Consider the following 15,543-nt stretch of genomic DNA (forward strand, 5'->3'; position numbering starts at 1 on the left):
GAGTGACTGTCTGCTGATATTGTCCTTGGCTTCTCGGTCAGGTCCACCCCTTGCTCCTTCACCAGCTAGCCTCTCTCCCAAATATAGTCACTCCTGGCTCCAGAAAACCAAGATGGTGACGGCCGAAGTGCCGAAGTTGAGGCTTTAAAATCAGAGTCCACAAACCAATGGGAGACGTCACGGTAGCTACGTCCATTATGTTAAGAAGTTGGTGGTGTGTGCAGCCTGTCCCCTGCAGCTCCTTATCTAACAGCTTCTTGTTGTATATTAAAAATATACCTTTATGGATGTACGTAGTGGATCATTCTTTTGTCAAGGTCAAAAGCAAAAGAAATCAGTTACAATTATTAAGTCACGTCGGGCTGCAGACACCAGTCCTTGACCTCATGTTACCTTACATAAAAATGATCCCAGTGAGTTCCACACAGTGTGGTGTACAGATTTTAAATTTGAGAATAAGACAACACTGGCATTGGAGCTGGAGTCAGGGGAGAAAAACTCAGACAGGTGCATCCAAAGTTATTATCCTTCTTTGTACTGTATGTGTAAAACTAAGGCAGAAGGCCACTAATATCAGTTTCACAACCTGCTATTGTGAAAACTAGCAGTGCTGATCCCCTTATTTGAACCTGCACATTTTCTGCCTAATATTTAATCCCAGACATTTGCTAGAGCTAACGAGATCTTGGTATGTAGCTGCTGGCTCTGTGCCCGTCTCCTCTCTGCATTTTAAAGCATGAAGTGGTTCAATTTCACATACCAGCGGCCCTAAACGGTGTCAGGAAGCTTTAATACCTAATATTCTCAGTAAAAACATGACATCACTAATTTGCACATTCTCTGTATCCACATTTGCTGCTCTTCAAATCAGGGATTTCTCTCCAAGTGCTGGAAATTTTTGCCTGTTCACCAGACAGCCAGACACCAGAGTTTCATTTCTGAAAATAGGGCCAATCTGCAGTGTCTTAATTAGGAGAGACTCTCTTCTCTGTAGCAATAATCTCACAGGTGAACAAAGCAACTTGAAACAAAGGGCATAAATTGTGTTGTATAATTTCAGGGGTTTTTTTGTCTTCTTTTTTCATCATTCTGCCGTCGTTTTTGCTCCCATACTCTTAATCTTCTTTTTAATCTCTGTGCTTTGTCTTCTTCAATCTCCATCTCTGTGACTGCCCTCATTTTCCATCTCTATTAACCAGCTATCTCTCCTCTTATCATCTCCCCTCGATATTTGCACCTCTCCTCCTCCTCTCAGCTGACCATTCACTAAGCCACACCCCCCTTAGTTACTGCTGTTATGCCAGTAGAGCTTTCCACTTTTGCACAATGAATATGTGCCAGCTTGGTGACTTTTCAGACCCTGGTGACAAATTTACTGACTTACTCAGACCATCAGAAAAAAATAGAGAAATAGATTGAAATATATTGTCTTGTAATTCATTCTAATGCATGCTGCTCAGAGTAATCACAGTCACGACTCAACTGAATATCTTTGCTGTTTTGGACAAAACAAAACATTTGAAGATGTCATCATGGGCTTAGGGAAACACTGATCAAAATATTTACACTATTTTCCATCATTTTATAGACCAAACAACTAATAGATTAATCGAGAAAATAATCAGCATATTAATAAACAATGAAAATAATCAGAAGTTGCAGCCCTAGTTAATATTTGTGGGGCAGGCAGAGGGAGAGGAGATGCCACTTGCTGCACTTTGGGAGTAGAGTTGTAGTAAGTTTCTATGGTTACACTGACGCTCTCACTCTCTGGATTGGAAGTGCAAGAAAGCTCCCATTGCATTCAAATGTATTGTCGATCTATTGAATGTTATCTAAAGCAAAGTTGTGGCAGTGGCAGGTTTACCACTGGAAATAAGCAATTTGTGTCCTTGATTTCAGACAAAGGAAGACAAAAACAAGCTTCTCACATCGAACCTTTAAGATAATGTTTACTCCATGAGTCGGTTAACAACACTGCTGTCTCCATCTGACTCATTTTAAAACAAAAACCCTGTAAAAGGGATGACTACATACATAGATTTGTGCTAAAAGTTTGGCAGCGGTTACTCAAGTATAAACTTCACCTTGTCACTAACTTTCTTCTCTCTCTCTCATCCCTCTCAGTTTGTCCCATTCAGAGACTACATCGACCGGACGGGGAACCACATTCTGAGCATGGCCCGACTCGCCAAAGACGTCTTGGCCGAGATCCCCGACCAGTTCTTGTCCTACATGAGGACCCGCGGGATCAAGCCGTCGCCAACGCCGCCTCCCTACACGCCGCCAGCGCAACCCATCCAAACCCAGATATGAGAAGCCGGGGGGAGACAGGTTTCGGAGACAGGGGTCAGCTGAACTTTACGAGCGAAATACTTCCATTTCCCTAAAGGCTGCTCTCCATGCCTTGTCGTCGTGGATCACGTGTTCAGGAGGCTGCATGTCGGGCCGGGAGAGTGTCGAGGAAAAGCCAATGAGAGTCTGTTTACTTCCACTGTCAAGCATTCCTGTGACTGTCTGGATTTTTTGGGGGGGCTGGGGTAACGAGGAGAGGCAGAGAGTCTGAATTTAATCTGGGAGGAAAAGAAGGAATGAAGGAGGAAATGAAGGACAGCTTTCGAAACAAAGAGAATGTCCCCAGACAAAACAAAGGAATCACTTGATGAACTCTTTCTGTAAATAACTGGACATATGTCACTTCTTCTTTCTCTGTCTCTTTCTCTCTATCTCTCTACAACTCACTCATTGTTTACAGTAAACGCTGACAAGGATTTTTACTGTTGATACTTTTATATACACACAGTTTCAATATGAAGCTTGTAATATTCTCTCTCCTTCTCTCTCTCTCTCTCTCTCTCTCTCTCTCTCTCTCTGTCTCTCTGTCTCTCTTTCTCTCTCCTGGCATGTGTGTCAGGTAGCAGCAGTGCAGGTCCTGGTAGCCCCTCTGTACCGTACCGTACCGTGCTGTACCGTACCGTACTGTATTCTGGTGTTTGTAATAACCTTTTGCATGAGTGTAGCCTCAGTCAAGTGCATGCATATAGTGGCCCTGCACTACCTCTTCTATCCATCTACTCATCCGTCTGTCTGTCTGTGGGGGGTGAGTGTCTGTCTGCCTGTATCCATTTGTCACTTCACCCTCTCTGTCTGTCTGTCTGTCTGTCTGCACTGCTCTCAGGCCTGAGAAGTCTGTCTGTCTGTCTGTTGTACCTTTTCTTCTCATCTGTATCTCTCATGTTCTTTCCTTTCTTTTATGCCTCTGTCACTTTAACCAGCTGTGTTTCCATCCAACTTTTTTTTTTTCTTTTTGCGAGTTATAATAGACGAGCTGAAAAGAAAATGCATCATTTTTATGCTCATCACAGGACAGACGGATTTTATTGCCGGATGTAGAATAGCAAAGGATTGTCCTTGGTTCACCAGACATAATCGGCTTGATAAATGGTGCAGATTCCAAAATGAATTTTAAAATGTAAAAATGTTCCACGCTTCTTCCCAGAGATGTTTTATCGTGTATAAGGGGTCCAACATCTTCAGAAAGCCAGGATATGTACATTACTGGTATTTTTTAATTGTGCTTGCAGCGTGGCTCTAGGGATGAAAGTGTCAGTCAGTCCACCACTTTGGTCCACACTGAAAAACCTCAATAAATGTTGGATAGATTGCCATAAAATTAAGCATAAATATTCATATGATTTTTCATCTAGCACCATTATCAGGTCAGAATTTAAATTTCCACAGTACTTTGTTCTTTGATAAAATACGTGAAAACCTAAAAAAAAACCCTGACATTCCCGTCCTCAGATGTACTCAGTGTTTAGCATGCTAACAGACCTAGATGAACATGGTAAACATTGTATCTGTTAACATGTTATTGTGTTTGCATGCTGACTTTAGACACAGTGATGCTTTAAGGTCAATTTTACCAACCTTAAAGAGCCACTAGCATGGCTGTAGACTCTTAAGGCTGACTTATAGTTGTATGCAGACTCTACACAGAGAATTTATCATCGTCTACACAAGTGGTCTACACCGTTGCGAGCATTTGTACTTGTACAGTGGTATGTCTGTGTTGCTTTGCAATTACATTCCAAAATATTAGTTCACAGTGGCGTTTCTGGAACACTGCGTTGAGTGTCTGTGAAGTGCCGTAAAGTTTGATTGATTCAACTAACGGACCTAAAACACACATAACACATGACTCAATAGCAACAACATTTAACAAAAGTACGAAATTCGGCTCTATTTTAATTCACAAGGTTCACAAACCAAACACTTGTCTTTTCCAAGACGTGTTTCCCACATAAATACAACATGCTAACGATATTAGCATAAGCCTATGACATTTTACATTGCATGAATTAGCCAAGCAGCTAGCGGACTTTTCCTTTACTCATATTAAGCAGAGGACAACAGCAACATTTAACAAAGGTAACATTACAAAATTAGGCTCCTTTATAACTCACAAGTTTCAACGACAAAATAATAGTCTTATTCTAGACATGTTTTTCCCACATATGAACGTGCTAACATTATTAGCATAAGCCAATGAGATTGTATTGTAGAAATTAGCCTAGTGACTAGCAGAATTTTCCTCTACTCATATGAAGTCAGGATGAATCACACGCAACAAGAAACAAGTTGTTTCTTATCTCTAAAATACATTTAAATAAAGCTTCGCTCCCACTAATGGAGATTGTTTTTCAGTTTACATAAATAAACAAAGGGTCTGCGCCGCTGCAGCCTGTAGATTCAACTCAGGAGTTTAAACCTGGCTCTAGTCTTGTGCTTTGTGTCAAAGAAACCATGCAGTATGGCCAACGTTAGCAAACATTTAACAACAAATGTTTTACTTTTTTACCTTTCTAATTTGTTTGCTTTAGCCACGATGATGAAGATTCAAATGGTGCAGTTTCTGTCTCCAGCATTTCATATTTTTGCGTTGCTTTCTTTTTTACATCTGAGTGGAAGCTTGGCTACTCTGTCTCTCTCTCTCTCTCTCTCTCTGTCTCTGTTCTCCTCCAAACTGCCTTGGCAATATGATGCCCACGTGCCCAGGGGTTCCGTCTCATTGTGTTGTCCAACACCACATCCCCGCCTCATGTTTAAAACGACAGCAGCTGCTCTCAAACTAAATACTGTTTGAGCATAAAGAGCCCAGTGGTCAAAAATGCAGAGAAAAAACACACTTTCCCTTTGTTGGCTTTTTGTTCCATTTGATTTTTTTTATTTTATTTTGGTGTGTACTTTTTATTGCACCTTTAGCTTTGATACAGCTTTTTATATGTTTGTTTTTATGATGTGTATTTTTATGTGCCAATCATGTGTAAAAGGATGATTTGTGTGAATCCTGTCAGTCACTGAGGATGTCCGACAAGTTTCCAATTTAACATAGTTTCTAAATGAAGAATGAGTTCTGTTTGAATGTGAAAGGATTGTTCAATGTTGTTATGAACAAGTGTTTCAATGATAAGTTAACATGTTTTAATGTGAATGAGATTTGTCTTTTAAAACAACATTCTATGAAATGTTTGAAAAGTCTTACAAAAAGTGGGAATGCAGGAACATTTTAACATTTATTGGACTGTGAGTGAAGTATGTCGCAGCACCAACAATGTGAAAGGATATTTAAGCGTTGCCGTGATGTTAAAGCTTAGTAATTTTGTTGTATGAACACCCTGAAGTAGTCTTAAAATTATGGCACAGACATTATCATTATCATGATTTTGTATGAAGTAATGTAAAGCTCATGACCACCACATCATCCGCTAACTCACTCTGATGTCTTACAAAATGAAGACTTTTCAATGAAAATATTATGTATTATCAATAATTGTATCAAAACAAATATGTCTTTGCTATAAGATATAAGTGCTGAGTTTCTGCTATTGGCTGCACAAAGGTCTTAACAAACTACGAAACTTTGGTTGTTTTCACAACACATTCTCATGCCCAACTCGTCAAATACCGACCCTTGGTCAACGTGTCAAACTATGATGCTCTGGTTCCCCTCCATCGACAATATTGGACGCTCAGGAATGGCGTACAAATTTATGGTCATTACATGCATTGTTTTATCAATATAAACTCTAGTTTTCACAGGAAATGCAGTTTCCACGTGTTAAATGCGACAGACTCTTTTCAAAATTAACAATTATACGTAGGTTAAAAAAAAATTTAAAGTTTGCTTCCTTAGGTTAAGGCAACAATGCCCGTGGTTAGGTTTAGAAAAAAACATGATTTGGCTTAAAATAACGTTTGTTACTAGCGTAATGTAATGTCACGTGACTTACGTCAAAAGCCTAGTATGCTACACATACTAGCATGCTATGTTGTTACTGAGGGTGCTTTCACACCTGCCCTGTTTAGTTCAGTTCAATATATCTCAAGTTCGTTTGCCCTCTGAGTGCAGTTCGTTTGGACAGGTGTGAACACAACAATTGGACTGAGACCTTAAAACAAACTCTTGGTGCGGTTCATTTGTGGTGAGACATGTTCCGACCTCGATCTTCGATCTTGTTTGGGTTAAACATGAGCATGTTACAGTCCTGGAGGATTATTAATGTGCGCCTCCTTCTGTACTGCCTTAATATGCACATTCAGCGCATCCAATGCATCAAAACATTGTTTTCTAGTTGGAGCCGCGCCTCGTTTTCAAACTGTATGGTTTGACTAAAATGAACAATGACAGCAATATAGTCCACGATGACCAGCGCTAAAATCAACCTGCGTAGTTGTCCCTCCATTGTGACATTAGAAAGTGTCGCATTTATCTTGCAAGTGTCCTCTTCTTCAACGTTCTGTTTACTTCCTGGATTTTTCCCACATGGAAATTCTGACCAATCAAGAGCAGCTTTCTCGAGCAGGCATTTTATCTGGTCCGCTTGTAAATGTTGCCATGACAACATGAACCAACTCTAGGCTTTGTAGAGAAAGTAGTCCCTGATTCGGACCAAAGCAAGCGAACTCTAAGTCTGAAAGCTCCCTTAGTTTCACACGGGACAAAACAGCGAGCTCATGGGTGAAAGTCCAGAGTTTGTTTGACCCATTGACCTCTTCTCCCACTCGCTCTTTATGTTATGATAGTTGCTCGGAGCATCAAAAACTGCAGCCCCCCTGTGCGTCCTATACTGCCGCTAAAGGGCGACCAATGACCAAGTGTCTGTGTTTGACAGGTTGGGTATGAGAGCATGTTGGACCCCAGATTTCATATAATATAGTTAGCCAATTACAGAGTCAGTGTATATAACATACAGTCGTGGCAGTGCCAGACACTTGGCTCCTTTATTTAAGGGAGATGTGAAAAGAGTAAATTTGCTGCACTTTTCTACACTCCGAGTATTTTAAGCAGTGAAAAGTTTGCTTGCTCATACGTGTTAAAAAAGACACCAGACCGTGCAAAGTGACTGACACTGGAAAAAGTGCAACCCAGATGTCTTATACACACTCACAGTAGAGTGACAGAACATGACTATTTGTAACAGACTTTTTCTATACGATTTGTTTGGTAATATCTAACATTGCTGCCTTTTCTAGTTGCTTGATATTCACGAGTTCATCTCATAACACCCTCCTGTATAGGCACTGTAGCAGAGTGGACTAACTGTATGTGTGTGTGTGTGTGTGTGTGTGTGTGTGTTAGCGGCTGCAGTCGCACTCCTGCAGCCACCCACTGCGTTCAAAGCGGAGCTAACCACATCATTAGGACTGCAGAGCTCATTACTGGTTCAGCAGATATACTGTATAACTCACATCCTCCACAGAAATCCAGCACTGCGGGGGTCAGAGAAGGGATTTGTTGGAGGGTGGGACTACCTGCTCACAGACAGTGTAGTCAGTTGAGCGTTTGATGGTAGGGCTTGGTGACAATTTAGCATGAATCCAGATCAAAGCGAGCCTTTTGTGGCAGTCGCTGTATTCACAAGTGACGACTACAGGATATTGTGAAAGGAAAACTATTGTTCATTACAACTTGAGTTTTATTTTAATTGCTCCAGCAAGTAATTGTGAAATAATTGCCATTACTTTTAATGTTAAAATGAAGTGCAGCACAGTACAGGTACAGAACAGTCTGACTGACTCAGTTGTCAGTTATGCAGCAGTATCTGTTGGTTATACCAGACCAAGTAAAGCTCTAGCTGCAGAACCCTGAGTGAAGGTACGTTTTATTGATTATGAAGCCACCTTTTCATTTGTAAGAGACAGAATGTAATTTCTTCTTCTTACTTTAAAGGTTAAAACGTAATAACGCACCAGAATCAGTGCATTACAGCCACAGTGCTCCAAGCTAGTTTATGTTTTTTTGACATTTTTTAGCTCGATAATTGGCTGGACAGACTCAAACTAGAGCGCTGTTGTTACTTGGTGTCAGCACCATACAAACAGCATACAGGATGCCTCTGTCGTGCCATTTGAATGGTTTACTACCTCCTGTTTCAAGTCACATGTTCTTCAGAAAATCCTTTCAGCATAGGAAAAAGCATCTCTTACTTTATGCTCCCAAATTTATTGACAAGGCTTATTACTGACCAGGAAAGGACTCGGTATGGAAGCAAAAAAATGCTGTTGCGACTTAAATCATGTGAGCTATGAAATATAAAAACTTTGAAATGCAGTTATTTTAGAATATTTAACATAAATATGTGTTAATGTTAAAATTTGATATGTAATTGAAACACCCCTGCATTTATAGCTTTGAAATATTTACTATGATATTTGAATTTATGTGGTTTGAATTCCCAAGTGGCACTGCTCAGGTTTTATTAACAGGCCGCTCTAATCGAATAAAGATCAGCAGCACAAGCAGCTTATGTTTATTGTAAGATGGCGCCCTCTAGTGGCCTTAGGACTTATAATAGAAGCAGAGGAGGAAGTGAGGTGCGTGGCATAAAAAGCGACAAAGTGCGTGTAATGTTGTAAAAAGACGGAAGTCTCTATAGGTTGGGTGGTGGAAGGGTCAAACAGGCACAGGACTTTCAGCCAGAAGACCAGTGTTTGTGCCCCAAATCAATGATGGATCCTTTTAATTACACTGATTTATTGACATATATGACGTGATGTCTGTCACATGACATACATGACGTTACATTAGTAACAAAAGGACTTATTTAAAGTTAAACCATATTTTTTTTAATCAAACCTAACCACCTAGTTTTTTTGCCTAAACCCAACCAGTAGGTTTTACAGTGTAATGGCAGCCACTTTATAATTTTAAGGACATGTTTGAAACTGCGATTGTTAGGACGCCAACATGTGTCACTTTGAAGATGATCCTATATGTTGTTTTGGAAGTCAGTCATGATGCTACAAACTAAACTAAAATGGTTAATTTGAATCTAAAAATTCAAATCAAGTAAATTTGCTCAAATTAGATTATTTAAATTCAGAAATGAGGCATAAAAATTTTAACATTCGGGTTACCAAGGATAAGGACGGGGCCTCACTGGAATCGATCAAAGTCTATTTGGTTACATCCTGTCCACCAGAAGGTTCAGATGAGAGACTGGAAACCATGTTTCATTTTGTTTATCTATTTATTTTAAATCTGAATTTGTGAATTTGGGGAAAAAAATTAGTTTAAATTTAAATTTTAAATATGAAGACATGCGCTGAAGTCAAGCCATGTCTATTCAGATAGGTTACAACTTTAAATATTTAAAATGCTATGAATTCACTGATATTTAATTTTAAGCATTTCTTCACTTTCAGAAATTTATTCATATATTGCTAATATTTTTTGGCCTTTCTTTGCTTCCATACATTGACACACAAACACATACACATTATCACCATGCAGTCATTGGCGCCAGTTATTCTGTGTCAGTCTGCTTTAGGTGGACAAATATTATTAATATAAGTTTATATCCTTTTTCCATCATGGTGCAGCAGCTCACGAACTTGCCAAGCCCCTAAAAGTGTGCGAAGTGTGTGTGTATGTGTGTGTATGTGTGCGTGCATGCGTTTGATATAAGTATACTTTGCGTGTGTGTGTGTGTGAGTGCGTGAGTGTGTGGCGCCTTTATAAGAGTGTTTTAATAGACCATGTGAGGTGTTAACACACATAAGATCTTTGTTTACTAAAGCTATCCAAATAATATATTGTATGCTCGTCATATCTTCTTAACAACGTGCACTATGTTTGCATGTACAGTTTTACAAAGGATGCACCAGTTCCTTTTGTTGAAAACTGCGTGTTTTGAAATATAAAAATCTATATGAAAAATTAACTGTACAAAATGGCCTTAAATCTTTCACTGATTTTCTTGGAATTGTGCGATGCCTTCTTCAGAAAAAAAAAAGAAAAAGAGAATTGTTTCAAGGAATTAATGGTTATCTATTTTGTGTCAGTGTTTCTATTGCTTTCTAGTGGATTTTTCTTTGCACAAGTTCAGTTATGGAGAAAAGAATTATCTTGTACTTTTTTGAAACCGTGATTAATCAGAGAAAGCATGGCTGAAGTACTGATTGTCTGATAATACATATAATAGATGACTATTTCTGTATTGAACTATGGATTTTTAAATAAATATTCATATTAAACTCAAAAGTTGCAGAAAGTTTTTCCCTCTGGTGTTTGTCTGTTCCCTCCTCTCTCTTTTCAAAGCTTATTAGAACTAATATGTGGTTTGTTTCCTCTGGTAGGATAATTATAGTACATGAAAATCATCCCACACCAAAAGCACACAAAGCACACGGACACAGGAGCGCTAGCCTCCAGCGAGGCGCTGCAGCAAAACATGAGAAACATATAACGCTCTGTGTTTCACCACCCAGCCCTGGTGTGAATCTGAACCTGTCACCCGCCTGCTGAAGTGGCAGCTCTTTCCTCACATGTAAAATTGAAAAATATTTATTTATGAGAGTAATTGGCAGATGTTTAAAGAGGCAATTAGTCAGACTGTCAATGCCCCGTCACAGAGAGACACCAGAATGTGTGTGTTTATGTGCCAGGAGGAGTTGATAGGGTTCTTCATCAGCGCTCAATAACTCAGCGAGTTCTCTGACAGGTGCTGAGATCCCTAATTTTCATAAGGCATGATCCAGCTTGTTTTTGTCAGCATTTTAGGAGATTCTCAGTCTCGGTCGTGCCACTCAGAGTGACGGAGGGGTTACAGAGTGTTGCTGCAGCAGTGAATGTTGAACTGTGAGAGAGGTTAATAAAGGTCAAAGCTAATTCAGAACTTAAAGGTCTGACATTTGGGGAAATATACTTATTTGCCTTCCTGCCGAGGAGTCATACCACTCTCATGTCTGTGCATTAGATGCTGGAGATGGGAGCTGATTAGCTTAGCTTAGCTTAGCTTAGCTTAGCTTCCTTGTTTCATGTTATTCATTCATGTTTAATCTGCTTCCTGTTTTATTTTCTATTTTCTCTCCTCATGTGTCGTGTCTGGTTTTACTTCCTGTCTTTGTGTGTTTTCCTGCCTGTTTTCTGTCACACCTGTCTCATTAGAGGCCGTTTACACTTGGCCGGCTATTTTCATAAACGGACATTTCACCGTCTCTGTTTTCAAAAAGATCTTCGTTTACACTTACCCGTGTATATATACACAAGAGCATGCCAAACCTGTAGGTGGCAGTGTAACGAGAAGCTCAAGCCTTCCATGTATCCACTGTCACCATAGCAACATAGGTCGCACTTTTGACACAGGCGCAAGTTCTGGCGCATACTGTGACGTCGGCTGCCTATAACTCTGTTTATCTGCGTTTATCTCAGTTTACATGCAAACGCACAACCGGAGTTTTCCAAAATCTCCACTCTGGCCAGAGTTTTTAGAAAGACTCGTTTTCAGAGGAGAAATCTCCGTTTGTGTGTAAACGAAGGGCACAAACGAAGGAAGATGTCTCCGTTTATCAAAATCACCGTGTACGTGTAAACAGCCTCTTAGTCCTTCCCTGTTCCCACAGTATTCCCTTCACACCTATTCTGTATCAGTCTTGTTTGCTCCACCCTAGTGTTCCCCTCCACACCCTTGTTGTTGTGTCTTCCTACTCCAGCTGTGTCTCATTCCTGTGATTAGTTTTCTGTGTATATATACCTGTGTGTTTAGCATTGTTAGCTGCAAGCCACCGGCTCAGCCATGTCCATGTTTTGAACAGTGTGCAGACAATCCCACCCTGTCCCAAATATCGGTCTGTTGATTTCAGTGAGTTAAGCAAATAATAGCCCAGGCTATTAACTTAAGTTTTATGGTATGTAGGTTCATGAGACCATGCTACAACAAATCTGTAATTCAAACAATCGTGCTCATCATACAAAGAAAGCTAACTGCATTGTCAGAAACAGAAAGCAAAAAAATACTTTTTGCTACACACAATCTGATATATTTTTGCATTTTTCTTGTGAATTACTAGAACATTCCCCCTCTGCAGTCCTCTAAAAAGTATTCAGATAAAAGAAACTGAGAAGGAATTTGGTTAAACTGGTCACAACCCAGTGGACAGACATGTGCAGCCTGCGTAAAGTGGTGCAAGAAGACACACAGGGTCTTTTGTAATACTTTATTTTCAGTGTTTAATTTCTTAGTTAACAATACTAACATCTTGAGCACTAGTTACAGTAACACCAATTATTGGAGTTAAAACGACTTGTGTTGCCAGGCAGGTCAAGGTGACGCTTTTATTTAAGACCTAAGACATTGATAACCAGTTGTTTTGTGGGTTGGTTGGCACATCAATAAAGGTCACCAGGGACTTGATGTATTTCTGTTGCTATTTTGATGCGTTTTGCATTATAAAACATATTAAGTTCACCATATAATGACAACATTCACTGTCACTCTGTAATCACTGTTCATATATGTCCATATGAGCTGCTGTTTACGTGGGAACTTCACCTGCCATATGTCTGAGAGTCACAATTAACATCCTTCCTTCAAAGTTAATTGCGACAGGCTTGGTAAAAAAAAACACATGATGATCTGTCACATACTGTATGTTAATGAGCTCTCACCCTCAGGTCTGTTATTTAGGTAAACAACATGTTGTGTGGAGGAAGAGAGTCAACAACATATGGATGCCAATTATCTCTTTGAGAAGCAACACGGGGGACGCCAACAAAGAAAGTAGCAAATCAGACAATGACGTGTTACTTTGAAAACAAAGTTTTAGCCTAATAATTACGTATTAAATATACTACATATTGGTGCAGAGCACAGTTCAAGACATAAAATAAAACAAACAAAAACAAACAATAAAATAACTGCTTTAACTTTAAAATAAAAGAAAATAAAATTAAGTAAAATGGCATTAAATGAAATAAAATAAAATATATAACAATAAAATAACTACTTTAACTTTAAAATAAGATAAAATAAAATTAAGTAAAATGACATTAAATGAAATAAAATAAAATCAAAAACAATAAAATAACTGCTTTAACTTTTAAAAAAAAATAGATAAACAAAATAACTGCTTTAACTATAAAATAAAATAAAAAACAATAGAATAACTGCTTTAACTTTAAAATAAGATACAATAAAATTAAGTAAAATTACATTAAATGAAATGAAACAAAATAAAATATATAACAATAAAATAACTGCTTTAACTTTAAAATAAGATGAAATAAAATTCAGTAAAATTACATAAAATAAAATATAACAATAAAATAACTGCTTTAACTGTAAAATAAAATCAATTAATATGAAATAAAATAAAATAAAATATATAACCATAAAATAACTGCTTTAACTGTAAAATAAAATCAATTAATATGAAATAAAATAAAATAAAAATATATAACAATAAAATAACTGCTTTAACTGTAAAATAAAATCAATTAATATGAAATAAAATAAAATAAAATATATAACAATAAAATAACTGCTTTAACTTTAAAGTAAAATAAAATTAAAAAAACAATAAAATAACTGTTTTAACTTTAGAATAAAATAAATTAATATGAAATGAAATGAAATAAAATAAAATATATAACAATAACATAACTGCTTTAACTTTAAAATAAAATAAAGTCAAATGAAATAAAATAAATATATAACAATAAAATAACTGCTTTAACTTTAAAATAAGATAAAATAAAATTAAGTAAAATGACATGAAACGAAATGAGATAAAACAAAATAAAATGAAATTCAGTGGGGAAAATAAGGAGTGGAATTATCCAGATTGCTAGCATGGACTTGAATGTGTCATTGACATTTCAGAATGGATGGCTCGTCTTGTGTAAAATAAAGTAAGACATCCTCAGTTCATATGTCAAACTTGTGTAGATACTACAGGTGGCTCATGCTGACAGACGTAATCAAATACGCCTTCCAAATAGGCCCCAATCAATCACCATCAACCCTCTCGTGTGTGTTACATAGATGTCAGGTGTTGGCCCGTCCATTTTTTTTTTTCACCTCATAAATACACTCATAAATTTAGAGAGCGGACAAAATTGGCTGATGACTTTGCCTTATCACAGATCCGCATTTGCATATATTTGCAAAACAAATCCACTCAGTCGGCTTCACATTTGGCCCTCATAGAAATTTAGCCTGAAATTGAGGATCGGCGGCCTGAAGTGAAGCAAAATTAGAGCTAAAATGAAGTTTGTACATCTAAATAAAATAGAAGGATATCAGATGGGGATGAATTATGTGAGGTTTGTCATGTCGGGCAGAGGAGAGGGCTGTGTCGAGGATGTGTGGAGGGTCTATGTGTGTGTGTGAGGGAGGTAATGGTGTGTGCATATTCTGTTCAAGGGAATTTATTTTAGTTGTCATATAAAATGGCACTCAGCATCAAATGTTCCACCAAATGCAATATTCATTAATTCCATCTTTGCAGCAGCCTTGACATTACTTTACTGTCTGCTGGAGAAAATAATATATGTCTGTTCTGCACATGAAAAACTATTAAAACATACCAAATATTAATAATGTCCTTAACCTGTCTGACAAAGCATACTGGTGTATGATTTTTCTGAAGCACAGAGACGTTTTTAATATCCAGTCTAGACTAAAGACAGGCTTTCTTTGCAGCAGCTGCATGGAGGATGAAGTCAGGTCTTCAAGGGAATTCAACTCACCTGGTCTGACTGCACGCTGCTGTACTTAAGTTAGCGGCAGTTGCTCAGTCTCTGGTTTGCTTGGATGCATCATATTAAAACCTCCGGGTTTTCATTTTGGTCTGTAGTGTAGCTTCTTTTCTCTCTTTTTGTTGGGTTTAGGTAAATCTTTTTGTCCTTTCTCGAGGCAGACTTAGACATGGGAATGCGAACAGTGTTCATATTCTGTTATTCTACTGACTTTGTTCCTTGTTTCATGTTATTCATTCATGTTTAATCTGCTTCCCATTTTATTTTGTAGATTCTCTCCTCATGTGTCATGTCACACCTGTCTCGTTAGTCCTTTCCTGTTCCCAGAGTCTTCCCTTCACACCTGTTCTGTATTAGTCTTGTTTTTTTCCACCCTAGTGTTCCCCTGTGTCCTCCTGCTCCAGCTGTGTCTTGTTCTTGTGGCTACTATAATGACTCTGGGGACACTGTTTAGCGTTTGTGTGAGATGCGCCATGCTTTCCATCAACTCTAACGTAAAC

At 38.2% G+C, this 15,543-nt stretch overlaps 1 protein-coding gene across 1 annotated transcript in view; it reads left to right on the forward strand.

Annotated features, from left to right (window-relative positions):
• LOC117249274 (copine-8) overlaps nucleotides 1-10,546 on the forward strand; it is a 122,251-nt gene extending 111,705 nt beyond the window's left edge. Inside the window, exon 20 of the mRNA XM_033614820.2 lies at nucleotides 2,128-10,546. Within this exon, the coding sequence (XP_033470711.1) occupies nucleotides 2,128-2,316 (189 nt within the window). The 3' untranslated portion in view covers nucleotides 2,317-10,546. The remainder of the gene's footprint in view (nucleotides 1-2,127) is intronic.
• The last annotated feature ends 4,997 nt before the right edge of the window (nucleotides 10,547-15,543 follow it).

The sequence above is a fragment of the Epinephelus lanceolatus genome, chromosome 23, assembly GCF_041903045.1.
Source record: "Epinephelus lanceolatus isolate andai-2023 chromosome 23, ASM4190304v1, whole genome shotgun sequence".
Taxonomy (NCBI): Eukaryota; Metazoa; Chordata; class Actinopteri; order Perciformes; family Serranidae; genus Epinephelus; species Epinephelus lanceolatus.